This window comes from Vigna radiata, chromosome 7 (assembly GCF_000741045.1).
Source record: "Vigna radiata var. radiata cultivar VC1973A chromosome 7, Vradiata_ver6, whole genome shotgun sequence".
NCBI lineage: Eukaryota > Viridiplantae > Streptophyta > Magnoliopsida > Fabales > Fabaceae > Vigna > Vigna radiata.
This window is the reverse complement of record NC_028357.1, coordinates 4,964,682-4,983,303: the sequence shown is the minus strand read 5'-3', so window position 1 is coordinate 4,983,303 and position 18,622 is coordinate 4,964,682. Positions and strand designations below refer to the sequence as shown.

Here is an 18,622-nt window from a genome sequence, read left to right as displayed (position 1 = left end):
TATATATATATATATATATATATATATATATATATATATATATATATATATATATATAAAAGTGTAAATTTGATTTTGTGATTTTCTAAATTAAATAAGTATTTATCTTGAGATATTTGTAGTGAAATACTTTAATGTTGACAGAGAGGCCTTGACTTTATATGTTTTTTTTTTTTGTATTTATATAAATTAATACATAATTTAAAATGTTCTTTTAAGGTTGAATACATCTTGCAAAGTTCCAGATATGATAACTCGCTAACCTGGTACCTACTATCTCAAGGCTACATACCTTACTTGGAAGGGTGAGTAGCCCTTTAACCATACATAGTTCATCACCCCAAGTCTTTACATGATTGGAAGGCATGTAAAGAGTGCTTGCCGTCTGCGCATTCGAAGCAACATGTCGGTCTTGATATTTGGTAGTCCAAATATTTGTGGTGTTTAAAATAGAAAGCTTGCAAAGAAAAATTGTTACCTTACTCTTAAGGAGCATAGTGATGAAGAGGTTTTAACGATGAAGAGGTGCTGTGACTGTTGGTGGTAGGGTTAGCACGCAAATTGAAGCATCAACTTACTGTCAAGTTGTACTGGTTTAGGAAGAGAATAGTCAAAGAAAAGCTTACCACAAAATATCTATCATGAGAAAATAAAGAGTTCAAGAAAAAGATCATATTTGAGAAAAAAAAAAAGAAGAGAAGAAAAGAAAAGAAACACTCTTCAGCTTCATTTTTACATTGCTTACTAATTGTAAGAAAGAGAGAAAAAGAAAAGAGAAAAACATATGCGAGTGTTTGGGCTGCTTTATATTGTATTCACATACTCTCCGCATAAGTAATAGTCTGAACGACTTGTAAGCAATCGTTGATTGCAGTTATGGAGAGAATTAAAATACTTGCAATTGAACTCATTTTGAGTTGAGGAAATCTAGGCATGGTAGTCCAGTACTAGGAGTGGTGCGAATATTCAAAGGAAATCTTGGCAAGGGTTGCTAAGTATCAGGAGTGGTGCGAATACTTAAGGAAAATCTAGATGTGGTAGTCTAGTACTAGGAGTGGTGCGAATACTCAAAAAAATTTTTGGCAAGGTTTGCTAAGTAGTAGGAGTGACGCGAATTCTCAGACCAGGAGTGGTGAGAATACTCAATTGTAATCTTGTGAAGATTATAGTGGAACCCTCTTAAGAGGAGACTAGACGTAGCTCAGTTGGAGTGAATCAGTATAAAAATAACTATGTATATATCTCTTCTCTTACCTAGACGTTTCTCCTATAAAAACCTACAGTTGTGCTTTTATTTCTAAATACAAAAACTCTCCAAGCTAAACGATTACCTTTCAACTAAGGAAGTTCTTATAAAACTCTACAGTGTGCATTCTGAATAGCATGTCAAAAGCAACTATCGCTTACAATTTTTATTAGGTCGAGCGTCTAAGCTTTCTTAAGATTGGTATTGTGCTCCATACTTTTGTATTCTCTTATCTTTATTTTTATTTTGTATAATATTTTTCATGTGATTGTAAATGATAGATGGACTTTGAGGTGTCAACATAACTGAAATATCAAAGTTCATAGTGATGTTTAACATGAATCTATTTGAGAAATTAAATTGAATCCATAAAAATATATTCAATTAGAGTTGTGTTAATTGATCACTACAAAGATTCATGGGAGTTGGATTTCATGAACTAAATTCAATGCAATACTCTAAACAATATATTTGTAACATAATTGAACCTTACAAGTTCTAAGCCTCTATGTAAAAATATTAATCCCTTAGCTATTTTAAAACAAGATTTGCATTAAGAAAAAGTGTTTAGGATGACCAAGAGATTATTACGTCTAAAACAAAACTTATAAGTTGTTTTATCATTGTCCAATTTCCAAAGCAATATGAAATGTTTACATACCACAAAATAGCATAGATTATCCATGATACACATTAAGAATAAGGAAATAACATAAGAGTCATAAAAGAAATTTATATTCCATAAGAGAAACTACATCAAATTTAGATATATTACATCATACCCTAATGAATAGGAGATTTAGCTATTCCTATCCATAAGTAGCATAAAAAATGGATCAAAAGTGTGAAATTGATGAAAATGGAAGTGATTTTTTAACTCCATGCATGCTTATGCTCTTCTCTTATCCCCTAGATGAGTCCCTCTCAAAAAAACTCCTCCATTTTTATTAGAATATATTCGTAAATAAGCATTGGACATAAAAAAGGCTTGTTAGACTGATTATCCTATTAGATGCTCATAAATAATCATTAGGCAACCATGTTTCTTAGTGTAAATATATATATATATATATATATATATATATATATATATATATATATGTGTGTGTGTGTGTGTGTGTGTGTGTGTGTGTCTGTGTGTGTGGGTGTGGGTTTGTTGTACGTCTGTTTTTCAGTTGGTACATTTTAACAATGTGTACCGGATTATAGTAGACAAAAATACCCTCATATATTATGGATTCTAAGTTTTAAAATCAAAGATATTTAAATAATTTTCATTCTCAAAACTAAAAAAAAAAAGAAACCCCCAAACCCTTACTCACCTCTCTCATTTTTTTCAATCTTTTCTCTTTCATCTATCTCATTACAATCTTTTCTCTGTCATCTCTATTGTAGCCCCAATTAAAAAAAATCAGAAACATTAAGCAATTTTTTACAAAAAAATTATTTTATAATGAGTTTTCATTTTATAATTTTTGTCTTATCTAATTTTATCTAATTTTCACAAGCATAATGACATATGAAGGAATTGGTAATTCGCTTGGAAAAAATTAGAAACATTCACTATTAAACAATTTCTTACAAAAAATTATTTTATAATGAGTTTTCATTTTATAATTTTTGTTTTATCTAATTTTATCTAATTTTCACAAACATAATGACATCAGAAGGAATTGATAATTAGTCTGAAGGTTTTTTAATAGATGACGATTCAACATATGAAATTAGAGAGGTTAGTGAAGATGATGAAATTGAAGAGATCTTGAATGAACCTTTGCTTGAGGGCGAATATGCCAATGACTCAACTCTTTACAAAGGTAAATTGTTTAACAAGTATTTCTAATTTTTTTTTTCAGTTCGATCTACCATAGGATGATAGAGAAAATGTTGGATTGAGAGAGATGAAAAAGAAAGGATTGAGAGGAATGAGAAAGGTGAGTAAGGGTTTGGGAGTTTCTTTTTTTTTTTAGTTTTGAGAATGAAAATTATTTAAATATCATTGACTTTAAAACTTAGAATTCATAATATATGAGAGTATTTTTGTTTACCATAATCCAATACATATTGTTAAAATATACCAACTAAAAATAGACGTACGCGCGTTAACGAACCCCATATATATATATATATATATATATATATATATATATATATATATATATATATATATATATATATATATATATATATTTGTTGGACTAATGTTTATTCAATAAGTGAAAGCAAAGCATAACAAAAACACAATTGGCACAAAAAAAAATGGAGCTTGAAATCTAAAGCAAACACAGTGAAACTTAGATAAACTCAAGTCAAAAGTGCTAAATAAAGTCACAAGATTTTAGACAACAAAGGTTATCAAACACATACAACAATACATACTTAGTTGAACTCAATTGATAATTTCATTGACCAAACAGAGTCAATGTGATAAAACAAGATATTAAACTACTACAAACAATAAACGAGTCAAAGCAAAATGTTAGATGAATCAACACAAGTATACAATGATATTAGATTAATTCTTCTATTAGAAGACTTTAATGAAAGAATAACTAGAGGAGTAAAATAAAGAAAACATTAAAGAAATTAAATTCAGATAAACAATTAATCAAATTTGAAGGGTGGTGTGATGATCAAGTTTGAATTGATAAATAAATTTGAACATTGAAATTGTTGATCAAAACAATTAAAAGAATTGCAATGCAAATCTTAAAAGTATTTGAAGATATTTTGATAGTAGAAAATTTAATCTAAAGAATGTCATAGATGATTGAATATCTAAAAGAAAATTTTCTCTTATTGAAGCTTTACTAATGTTGTCAAATATTTATCAACTAATCAAATCAAATCATGCATGATGCTTCTTGATGACTTAGAAATACTTTTACAAAATGATAATCTATCCAATTAATTATCTACTCTCTTTTCTTCGTTTCTTTTAAATTAAACAACTCCAATATCTATTTAATTTATCATCTACTTTATTAACTTATATCTTCCTCTACCAAACAAAGTGTATGAAACCGAAGTGCTCATTGATTAAATCGATTTTATTATATATAATTACGCATCATTTTCATGATGAATACATCAGTAGAAACTAATAAACAGGCGTCACAAACTGAAAGTAGAAATGATTTAAGAGAAAAGCAATCTAGTCCCAGAAGAAATCAACCAATTGAATAACCAATATATCATGTAGGGAAAATGTTATAAAACCTAAGTTATAGGGGATAAAATTTCTCAGATTCAGCTACTCAACGGAAAATTGGTTTATAACTATTGTCTCGACTAGACATAACAGTACAAAACGGAAGTCCAGCCCTCCAACCTCATCTAATTGAGAGAAAAATATATGGTACAACAACTTTTAATTCGTGGGGAATAATATTCCCCGGAAGAATGAAATTATCTGCGATTGTAAGGTGGTGGAGGCATTGCATCCTTGTTCCCTCGTCTATCTAATGAATGATGGCCATGCTCCCTGTGCCCACTCGCGTTGTTTCGGCTGTGGTGACTAACTTCATGACGATGATGACTAGCATTTTGATAATTTCCTGATGATTGGTCTCGGTGCCTCGAATGGTGATTTCTTTCATGATGATGTGATCTAGGGTGATTATTATAGTCACTTTTTTTGTTAGAATTTGATTGTTGACGAGGTGGGGGGTATTGTTGTGCAGTAGGGACAGCATTGCAAGGTGGGATTGCATCGTGGCCTGGCCGTGATTCATAACCATAGGAAGACACTGGTTGTCGATGACCCACTGGTGCGGGATCAGATTTAGGAGGTCCATTATGCGGGGGCTGGCGGTGGCGGTAGCCAGTAGTGTCAACCTTTGCCTGTAAGGAATTGACAACGAGTCTATGTGCAGCATCTCCAAGCTCTCGACCAGAAATAGATCCTGGAGGGTTTTTCCTGAAATAAAAAACCGGAGTTCCGCTCAGTTCTAGCCAACTAGATGGATTAAAGATGCATAGATAAAGCATAAGTTTAAATGGGTGATTAGGAGGGAGGGAAGCGAAAGGGATTGTGTGACTAATGAGTTATATTAAAGTAGCAAGAGAACAGAAAATTGACAAAAATCAGAGAAACCCATGACGAAGTAAATACCCTCAAATGGGATGAAGGCGAAAGGATTTGTGGTTTTTTATTTTTATTTATTAAAAAGTTTAATAAATATTTATAGAACATGAAATTTAAAAAGAAACTTAAGAAAAAAGATGTTTAATTTCGTAATTAATATAAAAATACTTTTGATAATTTATTTATTTATTTTCACTTTTTTATTTATCCACATTACACTTTTTTACTTCATTTCTCTTATATTTTTTAGTTATTTACATTTCATTCCTCCTCGTTTCTTTGCTCCAAACTATTTCACATGTAATCAAAACAATGCATAAAACAAAGTCTTACCTTTCATCATTGTGCCTCCTAACTGAATCTTGATGCCATAAAACAGGATCAGGTCGTAGATCTCCAATTGTAACAGTCTGTATACAAAGCACATAACTCTATTTTTCAAATACGTTACAGAATAAGTGGATGAAACACGAGCAATGCTTTAAACAAACCAGTGTCTTTATACGGCAAACGTTGAAATTGAAAACTAAAAAGGGAAAGGGACTTGGAAATTGGAGGGTATAAATACGAAGCTACTAAATTTGATACCTTTTTTGGATATTTTACTCCTTGTGGTGGTCGGGTAATGTGTTCATGTGTATCTGGGAGTCTATATATTGCACATCTGAGCAACAAGGGGCAGATAAGATAAATCATAGCAACTTTCACCGTAAATGGTGTCCTTACGAAATTATATCCAGTATCGAGAGACTTACATAACATGATTGTCCGTGATATCTTCCATGCTTGCAATAGAAGACCTAAAGATAGGAGGGCAAGGTTCTCCACCACATAAGGATATGTAACCATTCATTCCACCACTGCATGCATTCCTAAATAACATCAGAAAATAGTCCAGCAAGATATTAAAATTTCAAATTTGAATATATATATATATGTGTGTGTGTGTATGAAAAAAAAGGTATACAAACTTGACAGTTTCATCCATTTGAAAACTGCTGTGAACTTCTATAGCAGCTTCTAGTGTGCTTGTCTTTGGGAAAAAAAATCATTAACTTTTCAAACTGTGCTACTACAAGATAACATCCTCCCTCAAAGTCTACAGCAACCACTCTAATCATCATAATATATTAGTATGTTTTCCCGTAACAATGTGCCATATCTAAGCATTTAAGTACCTAATCATAGAGTAGTACTAATTCCAGTCCAGCACTGACACAAATGACAAAACGTCAGCTATGGGCATAACATGGACTTGAAATTAGTACTATGGTTACTCCCTTTAACGACAAGCTTTTAAGGTTGGATTTCCCAAGTACATGACTGCTAATCAATTAGTTGTCAGTGTCTCAAAAAGGGTTAGCTATAATGGTTTCTGATTGGTGAAGGGTTCTAACAAACAAGGAAACTGGGTGAAATTACACCAAGTGTTGTTAGCGAAAGTCATTAAGAAATCAACTCTTTGAGGTGGTGACCTGATCCGGATTGGGTATATACGGTGCCAGAGCCTCAAATCAAATAACATGGGATGCTCGATAAATAGAGTATTGAAGTGTTTGATTCTTCTCCCTTACTTTCTTAGTTTTTAGGGATGCTAATCACAATCTTGCACATTATTTTTCCCTACGGTTTTTAATGTCTCAGATATGTGTATATCACGTTCAAGCTTAATTTTAAATTAAAAAGTAAGAGATCCCTAACGAGCAATTCTGCATTACTTTTTTCTTAAACTACATATGCATACTCCACAAGTTCACAAATCATATATATTATGGCTTGCAATATCATAACCAAAAAAAGTTCCGACTCGTGGCCATAAATAATGCCCATCAGATGCAACAAATCCACTACTACGATCAGAAGGAAATTTTGTTAAAACGTTATCATCATCAAAAATATGGTTGGGAAATTGCAAAGCATCAGTACCAACCTTTCTTTCGGATTGATTCTTTCCTTCACAATGGCCCGTTCACTGTCTGACATGTTTTTACACTTGTTGCCGAGTGTGCTTATGCAAGCAGATAGAGGATGACAAGAATTCACAAAGAGCAAGTCGAACATTGTAGCATTCCTTCGCTTTTCCTCAGGCTTTTAATTTTTTAATAGAAATAGAATATGGAGAAAAAATGTAAGCTCAAATTAGTAAACATCGGGGAGGGGTGAGAGTTGGGATCGGTAAATTGGACCAAATGTGAATTTAAATTCAGAGAACAGAGACATACTGTTAAAAAGTTTTCAATCTTTTGAACTTCTGCCAGAAGGCGCCCTTCATCAATAAAAGGCAACTTAGCAATACCCTGCAAAGAGGAAGGATGGTATTGTATGAGCTATGATGCAACCATGTCTAGAAAACACAGAAGAAAAAAGTAAGGGTAAATCAGGATTGGACCTGCCAAGCGTAGCGTTTTCCATACATGTCCACTTCAAAGTCTGAGACACAACACTGATATTAAACGGGGGGCAATATTCATAATATAGTGGAACATCTAAAACTTAAATTGTATCCCAATCTGTTAAAGACATACCAATTGGATAAAAATCAATGATTGGTGAGTTTGGATCTGTCATAAGTCTCCTATATGGCTCAGGAAGAGCATGAGAACTGCAGATATCACAGCTCCAATGTTACACTATGTGAATTTAGGAAGCTATAACTCCTTACAAAAATAAGTTGTGCAACAAGCAAACCTTGCAGCAGGAAAGACTCCTAAAAGCTGGTCAAATGGTTTGAATGGAGTACCCAGCTCAAAGCTAATATCAAGTTTACCAAGGCCATTGAGATCAGACGCAAAGGGGGCATAGTGATAAGGATAAAACCTGTTGTAATAAAAATTTAATTAAAACTGATAAAATAAGTCATGCAATTCTTGTAGATCGAATCTGGACACCGGATGAAGAAAACGTATAAAATTCACAGGCATGCATGAAAAACAAGTTGAGAGTCATGCTCAATCCAAATATTAGTCCATCCCTTCGAGAATGCAACTTCCATAGCCAGAATCACACACACCACCTCGACATAGAAAGCATTATGAATACCAACATATGAAAAGAAACAACCCACAACGGAAGCATGTTTATCTCTAAAAGTACCCCCACAAAATATATGAATACAATATATACTCTAATAACGTTAAGTTTTCTAAAATCACAAGTTTACCAAACAAAGCACTTTGTCCAACCAGTGCTAACATCTCTAACATTTTTTCTTATAAACATTCCACCACTGGCTGAAATTTATTGAAAACTACTAAATCAAGACAACCTCATTAAATGAGAAGAAATTTACTAAAAGTTTATTTCTGATAAATTTCAGTCCACAGAAAAATGTTCAAAAAAAATGTGTTGTTATAATTTCTCTTGACCAATTGTAGTTCGTAAATCCCAATTTTTCATTTAAAATCAGACATCTCTATGTCTAAAATGATGTGTGTGCTTGACATTTTAGACAAAAGTAGGATGCTAAATTGGAAGCCAGCCAATACTTTATGGATCTGAACATTCCATATTTAGAACCAGATAGATACAATTGTTTGAAATCTCAATTCGACTAGAAATATGACCACATCATACTATATAAATAATTGTAAACCTCATCCTAAAATCCTATTTCCAATATTGAATTAGACTTAAAATCTACTTTCTAAAATAATATTAAAGCCTACCGAAATGAGATTTGTTAGATCAATTGTGTCAACTACTATTAGACAATACATAAATATTTATTTCCATGCTCAAGATGTTTCGTCATTGAAAAGGTGTACAGATCTCACATTAATTACAGATATAATCAAATTATAATATACAAGAGAGTGCAAACCTTGAGTTAGACTTAAAGATTATTGTCTATGAACAAAAATAAAAGCCCCATCTCTTCCCTAGAACCATGTAGATACAAAGAGCTAATATCCCCAACACTAATCCTAACAAAACATACACCTACTTCAAGGTACTTTAGCCTCTTCAATTCTAGTAAAACCACTAAGGTCAATCCAGATAGACAATGACCCCCTGTTAGGAAGATTTAAGTGAGGAGAAATAGATATACGACAAGGGATCATTACCCTCGAATAGACCATAATCATGTCATAGTCTAACAGTAATTAGTTGCAAAATAGGGTATAAAGAAACTTAAATAGACTGAAAAGGAGACAAGAGACATCAAAAATTGCACAAGGGCACTATTAGGAGAGCACTAGTTTTTCAAGCAAGAGTGTACTGTTTTTGTTTCGGTTGTCCTCTATTCTGCCACCACCCTGATCTGGGTCTGGACATAAGAGTTTCCAATGATTATATTCTGTAATCCATCTGAACCAGTCTCTAACATAATATGAAGAATTGGTCAGAGGGACTTCAAACACTGATACCCAGATTCATCACAAATATTAAAGTACTGTGGTCAAGAAACTGCACGAGAACAGGGAAGAACAGGCCAGGAACAGGTTATTTGCAAGCATCACGCATTGCATAATTTAAGGTTTCAACCAAATAAGAGTTAAAATTCAGCAATCAACACTCAGATTTGGGTCATCAGATATTTGGTGAATGGGAGGAAAGAGAAATCACCTCAAGTGCCATATTAAAGGTAAAGGAAACCCAACATAATTTAAGATTCATACAGTTCATCAGAAAGAACTAGAAAAGGAACTGACCAATTCCAAGAACAAACACCTTCATAATAATAGTGCATTACCCAACAAAGGCCTTCAGTATATTTCAAGACCTAAACAATAGACTGCAATAAGAAAACCTTGACCTCCATATGAACCAAAATTAGTAACACTTCAATTCATTAACTTACAACATCTTTTCGTATAGCTTCAAGTTCCTCAGGAGTTTTAGCAGAAAACTTTTCCTCATAATACCTCTCTTTCCAGCCCACTTCTCCCAACTTAATCTGTTGAAAACAGAAATATAAGATAAAATGAAGTGAAACAATTTTTAAAGAAAAAAGAGAGAACTTTCTACAAACAAAAAATGTAGTATAAGAATCACTATTGCAAGCTCTATAAATGAATGAGTGTTGTTGGAAGTCCTACATCGACTAGAGAAAAGGTCAATTTATAATATATAAGTGGGATGCAGACCTCACCTTACAAGCCGGTTTTGTGGGATTGAGTTAGGCCTAAAACCCACTTCTAACATGGTATCAGAGCTATGATTAGAGCCTATCCTAGCGATATTGTTGGGCATATTGTTCCACCCGCTATTGGACCGTTATCGGACCACCCATTAATATCTAGTCTCACACTCGAGATGTATATACCTCGACGTGAGGGAGTGTGTTAAAAGTCCCACATCGACTAGAGATAAGGCCAATTTATAATATATAAGTGGGGTTCAGACCTCACCTTACAAACCGATTTTGTGGGGTTGAGTTAGGCCTAAAACCCACTTCTAACAGGTGTCGTACTTATCAAAATAAAGCCGGTAATAACCCAGATACAAAAAGCATTTAGAAGGTTTTGAACATAATGAATCCCCCAAAAAAACATAGTTTGGCGCTATAAGATAAGGTTAGCACAAAGCGCAACTGTGTGCTAAGAGGCCAAAAGAGGCCATACTTTCAGTTTTTATAGGTCACATGGCAACGACTCCAATCATTCTCTCCAGCATAGATGAGTAATCGTTCCAATTGAATCAACACTTTCAGATAAAAAATTACAAATGGATAATCCTTGAGGCATGGACTTTAAATTCAACACTCTTTCAGATCCATAATTTAAAAAAATTGATAGAGATCAAAGGCTCAGTTAATTTTCTTGAGTTTTATTTTATTTTTTATATATAGAAGGTTCATCAAGGACTCAACTGCAAAAAAAACTCTAAAAGTAGGGGGGAAACATGAACACTATATAATAACAGTGATAAAACTAATCCATTTCAGTTTCTTATATCAGTTTAACAATTAAATATTTCCTTCCATTTATTTTCTTAATAGAAAAGTTAATTAATCAGCATCAGCATAAACAACAATCTGAGATGCTAACAAACTTCCAAAATTTCCTCAACCTAAATTATAGTTTCTACAGTGTCAAACCAATTATACTTGCAAACAAAAGAGACTAATCCCCACAACCCCCCATAATGGTTGTCCAATTGGAATTCATATCATGAATCGAAAGATTCATTTTCCAAATCATGATTGGAAAATTATGAGAGCTTCAGCAATTAACATTTTAATATCCCAAAAAACTCTTCTCAACATAAATAATAGATTCTACGCAGGGAAAATAAACAATTACCAACAACGGAGACTTATCAGCACAACCTACCAACCAAGATTGTCAAATTGCAATTCATATTGCAAATGGAAAGATACATTTTTGAATCATCACTTGAAACCTTATAGTGAAACGTTAAGATTCATGATCAATACTAAAAAATGTCATAACAAATATTTTAACAAAAACATTATTAGTCTTTTAAAGTAAAATAACGCTCTACACAGCTAATAAAGCGAGAATAAACTTCACAATAATGGAGAAAAGACTACAGGAGCATTTACTTGTACTATTGTTTCTAGTTTTCACTTTTCTATGACAAAAATGCCACCTTGCTTGTAATCTATTTCCTGTTTTCAAATATTTGTAAAGGAAACAAAGAAAACCGAAAAAGTTGTTTTCAGTGTTTTCTGATCTTTGCAAACAGAAAACACTTTGAAAACAAGATAAGAGTTTTGTAATTTGACAGTTAAAATAGAAAACGAAAACAGGAAACATCCAGAGGTAATCCAAACTCGGCTCCACAACACATAAGAATGTTAAAAAAGGCAAGATAATTTAAACAGGATATGAATAATACAATATTCACGCAATTCTTATTATCATGATCCCCACTAACAATAGGTGGATATGGGAAAATTACTGCAATGTAATTTAATCCTTAAGGTTTAATCAAATATTGACAGGCAGGACAATTTACATACTATTTGTTACTTAAAAATACAATTAAAACCACAAGTAAAAATGCAAGGGAAAACTAAACTACTAAACAAAAAAGATAAGAACTTACCTTGTCCTCTTTAGCATTTTTGGAGTTGAATACATCAGATTTCTCGCGAAGTATCTCCTTCAATTTTGTTTTCAGTTCATCTTTATTATCATGAACCTGAAAGATAAAAGAATACCAAACTCAATCAGACAATGGAGGAGATAATCGGATCATTGTAAAAGCCTTACAGCTTAACAATGAAAAGATAATAAAGTGCATCTAATTCCCTGCCAGGCTCATACCCAGTAATAGGTTAGCCCATATATTAATTCTAAAGAATGCCTCTCCTGAAGCAGGAAAACGTACTTCAATTTCAAGACTATTCTCAGCTTCAACAATAGCAGCAGCAACACTTGCTCCTGAAGATAACCTAGCAACTTTATGAGGCCTCTCAGAGGCTTCTTTTCGGTCTTTTCTAACTGATGTATGAAAATTAGAATGCCTAGATTGTTGGAACGGGGAAGGAGTTGGAGCCGAAGCAAGACGAGAACCATGGAATTGCGAAACTGGTACTAAAGAGTCTGGTTGAAATCGAGGCTCAGCATCACCTCTCCTTCTTGCTTGGGCCTTTCCATGCTTTATTCTCTCCATTTGTCGCTGAAAGAAGAAAAAAAATACAGAACAAGAAACACTTCAGAACACACTTGAACATCTATAACTAAGGAAAAAAAAAAAACATATAGGCCTATAAATGTTTAATATCTCTCACTCCTCAATATTATGACAAAAGTTGAGCAGTCACACTTCCTTAATTGTGTGACATATAGACAGCGGGTATAAGCACTAATTGATTATCTCTCTCTATCTCTATCCAATCCTTGAAGGAGAAAGAAAGAGATGCAACTAAACAGACCTGGTGTAATTGAGCTCTTTTCTGGAATATTTTATGTTCATAAGATCCAATAGCCTGAATGAAGTGCTCCACCCTGCTCAAATTTATCTGAAAAAGGCAGTAAAGAAAAGAGACAAATTTTAAATAAACACAAATTAGATGTAAAGAGGCATAGCATATCACACAAATCATCTAAGTTACCATCACATACCGTGCTTCCATTGGTTAAATAACCACCAAACTCCCTAAATTCTTTCTTGTATACTGCAAGCAGCAAGTTAATTGCACCCTAGGTAAAAAGATTCAAATTCCCAACAAATAGATCAGTTACACATTCTTAACCACCATATAAAACATTACACGTACAATTAGATAATATAAAACCTATATCATAACACCATAGTTACTGCCACACAACAAAACTTAAGAAATTAATATGTATGCTAAAGATTAGGAATTCTATCCGCCTTAACATTTAGACCATTCTTGAAAATTCTTATCCATTTCTTTGCACAAAAACTATTGCAGTGAGTTATGCTATAATTATTTGTCTTAATTGATCAACTCAAATAGAACAACTGAAGTTTGAACCACATATAACACTTTCTAAAGATTGTATCAATAAACACATTGGAGAGGTCATATTGACATGACAGCACCCTGTGGCTTGCTTCATCCTAGACTACAAAATCCTGCATAACCACTCACGTTTTGAATTAAGTTCAATTTCAGAGAAAAGAAAAGGTTTTGATATTTTATTAATGCTTCAACCCAAAGCGATTTAGTCTTGTTCAACCTAAGAATTTAAGCTTTCTCGATAGTTAGTTCCTTGTTATTTAGACAAAAGAAGAAGCCTGTGATTTCCAAAATTGACCCAAATTTTTAAAATTAGCAACCAAAGTCCAAATAGGGGGTAAAACAGCACCCCTATATGTCCAGTTAGGCTAAGTCAAGGAAAAATTCATAATTAATTCTTACAAAATAGATGACCAGTCCTGAAATTTGATTCCAACCAAAGATATAGAAAATAAGGGAGAGGGAGAGAGATAACAAGAGTATCTATAATACCAAACCTCACGAATCTCTAGTGTAGGCATATGAGGTAGGAAATCATTGCCGACGAAGAAACACATGAAGATAAAATCATCAACAATGCATTCAAAATCAATCTTGAATGGAGGATTAGGTATTCTCATCTCGTACTCCAGATATTCTCTCAGAGTCCAAATATTCAAGAACTACAAAAGAAAAAAAAATATGATATATATATAGGAAGTAGGAATTAAGGGCTAAAGTACCAAAATTATGTTGTCATATTCAATAACTTTATGAATGTATGAATTTCAAATCAAACCCATACCTGGAATGGTATTTTAGCCACAACAGCCTCTCCTTTTTCATCAAACTCTCCTGCCTTCCTTTTTGCCTTTCCTTCACAGTTTGCTGCAAAATGACCCATCTGACCGCAGAGGAAGCATTTGTCTTTTCCAGGAGCAACTACAATCTGCATAAACACATTATTTACCAAGAATTCAATCACAAAATCTAATGGAAAGAAGCCAAAATAATTGCATGAAATTTTATCAATCATTCGTCATTGTCAGCATCATGTATCTATTTAAGTACATAATAATCTATAATTCAGGGACGAAGAACAACTCATTAGACACAAACCTCTCTGAGAATTGAAAAATGAATTTCATGGGTAGCCAATGCCAACATTATCAAATCAGCATCCTGACATCAGAACACCAAATGAAAAAAATAAGGTAATTACATTCATGATAAATAAAGCAAAGAAGACACCAACTGAAAGTAAAAAAGAAATTGGATTTTCTTTTTTGAATTAACTAAATCAAAGGCAAATTTAGAAGAGCAACAAGTTGGAAGTAAGATATATACCAAACCATACAGGCAATGCCGCGTATTTGGATCATAACCTTTAAGATTTCTCTGCAGACGGATATAGGACATAATCTTATGCTCCCCTTCACCAGGAACATTTGCATCAGAGAGGATAACCTTCAGTCACACACAAACCATAACATTAGATTAGATCCTTCTATCGAATAAGACACATTAGCTACAGTCACAAGTTCATATAAAATGAACTCTCTATACCTTAATATTTTTCCAACCAGGGTCATTGTTCAACCTAAGATGAACATAGTACTGAAGTGCAATTGACAAGACAGCCATAAACTCAGTTCCAGGAGTAATGACATTTGAATCAAAAGTCTGTGACTCTTCTTTAGGAGGAAGCTTTCTGCCCTCCTTCTCAAATTCTTCCCTTAACCTTGCTTCTTCAGCAGCCTAAACACAAGAGAAAAGAAGGCAAATATGGGCAAAATTCATATCTAGCTTGTCAAATATTTCACCAGTATCGTGAGACACCAACAACATTAACCACAAACGAAGTAAAGAAATTTAAGAACTTATATTTTATCACAACACTAGCTAGACTGCTTCAACAGAACTTATATTTTATCACAACACTATCCCCCACTTCAACAGAACTTATATTTTATCACAACACTAGCTAGACTGTTTCAACAGAACTTATATTTTATCACAACACTATCCCCCACTTCAAAAAAATTTACCAGTAGATGTAACCCACAATTTTTTTTAAAAAAAAAAAGTGCATAGATAAATGGATAAATACTCAAGACCAAGGCCAGAGCATTCACTATCTACAATTTCTATCAGTAATCAGACAACCCCAGAGTTCAAGCATTTATTTACCAACCAACAAGCATTGCATCAACTAAATTATTGATAACAACCAAAGAGTGCAAACAATGTTTCAATTGTAGATCGTGGAAAACAGCAGAGAACAAATAATCTGCATATCATATAGCAGCTGCATTGCAGGCATATAGCTGGTCACAAGATGGTTGAAATATAAAGTTTTACTCAAACAAAAATAAAAAACATAAAATTTGGCATTATATTAACTCAAAAGCTTAATTTGCTGAAGACTTGTCAGGGGTGACAAGAGGATGCACGACACATGCCACAACCACAACAATGATGGTGGTCATAATACCGGACGGAGTTGCAATCGGCTATTTAACAACAGTGTGTAATTTCGTACAAAGTCCACAACAATTGCAAAATAGAGATGTAAATTTCACGCAACAATTTATACAACACTTTTTGCCCCTTTCTCTCTTTCACATTAGTTATTACATCTTGTACTTCTCTGTTTTCTCTGTTCCGCCCTCTTAGTTGTAATTTTTTGTACAGTTTGTTGTCCAAATAACATTTTTCTACTAGATACCAAGAAACACAAACGATTGATGTCTATACCGCATCTCGAAGCATCCAAAAGCACACAACACCAAATGAGTGTTAAAAAATAAATGCACAAAACATACCGCATCAGCAGCATCTTTCGCAGACCTAAACCTCCTAGACCGTTGCTGGTTCATTTTCGCCCTTGGCGCAACACCATCTAGGAGTCGAGCCAAACAAAAACAAAAACAAATAAGCTTCACCAGTAACTAAGGTAGCGCAATAACAAAACCCAAAAATCACAAGAAACAGCCACACACCAATAGCCATGTAGAGCAGCTTTCGAGGCCGCACAATGACGAATAGCTTGTCAATGTAGTCGAACATGGACTCAAACACCTCATCAAACGACGTCGGAGAGGGCTGCATAAAACAAACAACGCGTAATCGCACACATTCAAAATCTTGAAATTTAAAGAATGAAATTAATTACTTAAGTTCGGAAGAGAAAATAGCGAGATTAAGAAATGTTACCCTGTCCTCGGGGTGAAAGCACGGATGAATGATGCCGTTCATATCGAGGTAAAGATTATCGTATTCGATGTTGTTAGGATTCTTCTCGCTCGTATCGACCGGGATCTTAACGCCGTCAATGACGACTGGTTCCTCTTCAATTGCATCCACAACCACCATCGGATATTTCTCCGCCAGCCATCGATAGAACGAAGGGACACCCATCGTTCAGTCGCGAACTCAGATTCAGTTCGCCGAAACCGAAAACCCTTTTTATCCAATCCAGCTCACTATTCTCTCAAGTCTAAACGGAGAAGAAGAATATGCGAATAAGCTAACTCTGATTTAGCGCGGGCGCTGCTCCTTTTTGAGCTACTACACTCTCTCCCGCATGTTGGATTGCTAGGGCAAAGAATCCGTCCGAAGGAATGGACGATAATACCCTTTGCAAAATTCGTTATGTGGTGATGCTTTTGATGATATTTTGAGTGCTTTGTAGTCTTTCTGTGCTTCACAGATTGGCGAGCTTTTATTACCTAAAATCCTTTTTTTGCCATGTTAGAAAACAAAATAAATTTTATTTCTTAATAAATATAGAGTATTTTTCTCATTTATATTTTTAAGGTTATTCTTGTAATTTAATATTGTTTTCAACCAAACACTTCTATATTTTGTCTTTTGTGTTGGCCTTAAAATAATATTTTAGTCCTTGTTTTCTTTGTAATTCTCACTTTCGTCTTTTATAATTTAAAATATAAATTTTTATCTTTCCTATTTTAAATATTAATCAAATTTTTCTTTTTATTGGTTTTAAATTAATTCCATTAATATTTTAAAATTTACTTTAGTAACGATTACAAGTTGACGCAATATTCAAATTGATTTCATTAGTATTTTTAATTTTATTTTTCAATTAAATTACTAAAATTGTTTATCTTTAACTGTTTAAAAATTCGTTTTCTATCTTCTTGTACTCTTTCACCCATTCTTTTTTCCACTTCTATTCATCTTTATGCTCAAAGACTGTATTATTGGAGGGTTTAAAAATTACAGATATCAATTCTAAATAGTATTATGTGAATTATTTTTGGTTAAACAGTCAGTCTCACTTGTTATCAATATTTTATATACATTTTGTATCTCACTTGTTATCAGTATTTTATTTACATTTTGTATCGTATATTCACTGTTCAAAGGACAAATATACGAGTGAGGTGCATGTTGGTTATTTGTGGAAGTAGATGGTTGATTTGTAGGTACTTTCGGTACATTGAAATGTCCACTTCAAATATAATTTTAAAATTATTCATATCAAATATAATATGGTTATTTATATTAAAAAATTGAAAATTTTAGTTTAGATTCAATTATTAACTTTCCCAATTATTCATATCGAATATAATATAGTTAGTTATATTAAAAAATAGTTGAAAATTTTAGTTAAATGCAATTATTAATAAGTTTTAGCATATGAGAAAAGAAAAGACAATCATTTATATATGTATGATTTTTTAATAGTTACAATTATAATTTATTTTCATTGAATCAATGATAGTAATTAAATATATAAATTTTAAGCGTGTTTTTTCAAAAGCATTAGTTAAGAGTTGTGATTAGGTATTTTCATCTTTTATAAGTGTTCTTGTTATTTATGCATTGTGTAAGTGTTCTTTTCTTTTATGTAAAATCATGCGCAACAACATGACACTCTCGT

At 32.9% G+C, this 18,622-nt stretch overlaps 1 protein-coding gene across 2 annotated transcripts; it reads right to left on the bottom strand.

The window, feature by feature from the left end:
• Positions 1–4,401: 4,401 nt before the first annotated feature.
• On the bottom strand, positions 4,402–17,340 carry LOC106768406 (5'-3' exoribonuclease 3). 2 transcript variants are annotated; one of them, XM_014653551.2, is made up of 23 exons: positions 16,930–17,340; positions 16,716–16,818; positions 16,539–16,615; positions 15,280–15,471; positions 15,061–15,180; positions 14,833–14,895; positions 14,519–14,662; positions 14,232–14,396; positions 13,370–13,447; positions 13,180–13,266; positions 12,633–12,923; positions 12,348–12,443; positions 10,135–10,230; positions 9,986–10,056; positions 8,022–8,150; positions 7,859–7,935; positions 7,723–7,763; positions 7,556–7,630; positions 7,264–7,421; positions 6,089–6,205; positions 5,922–5,997; positions 5,667–5,743; positions 4,402–5,165 (listed from the first exon to the last, which is right to left on the bottom strand). In XM_014653551.2, exons 1-23 carry the CDS (start codon positions 17,131–17,133, stop codon positions 4,655–4,657), a joined length of 3,048 nt encoding a protein of 1,015 aa, XP_014509037.1. In that variant the 5' UTR covers positions 17,134–17,340; the 3' UTR covers positions 4,402–4,654. The 2 variants fall into 2 exon arrangements, with proteins under 2 accessions (XP_014509037.1, XP_014509038.1); XM_014653552.2 differs by having other exon boundaries at positions 6,089–6,193.
• Between the last annotated feature and the right edge of the window lie 1,282 nt (positions 17,341–18,622).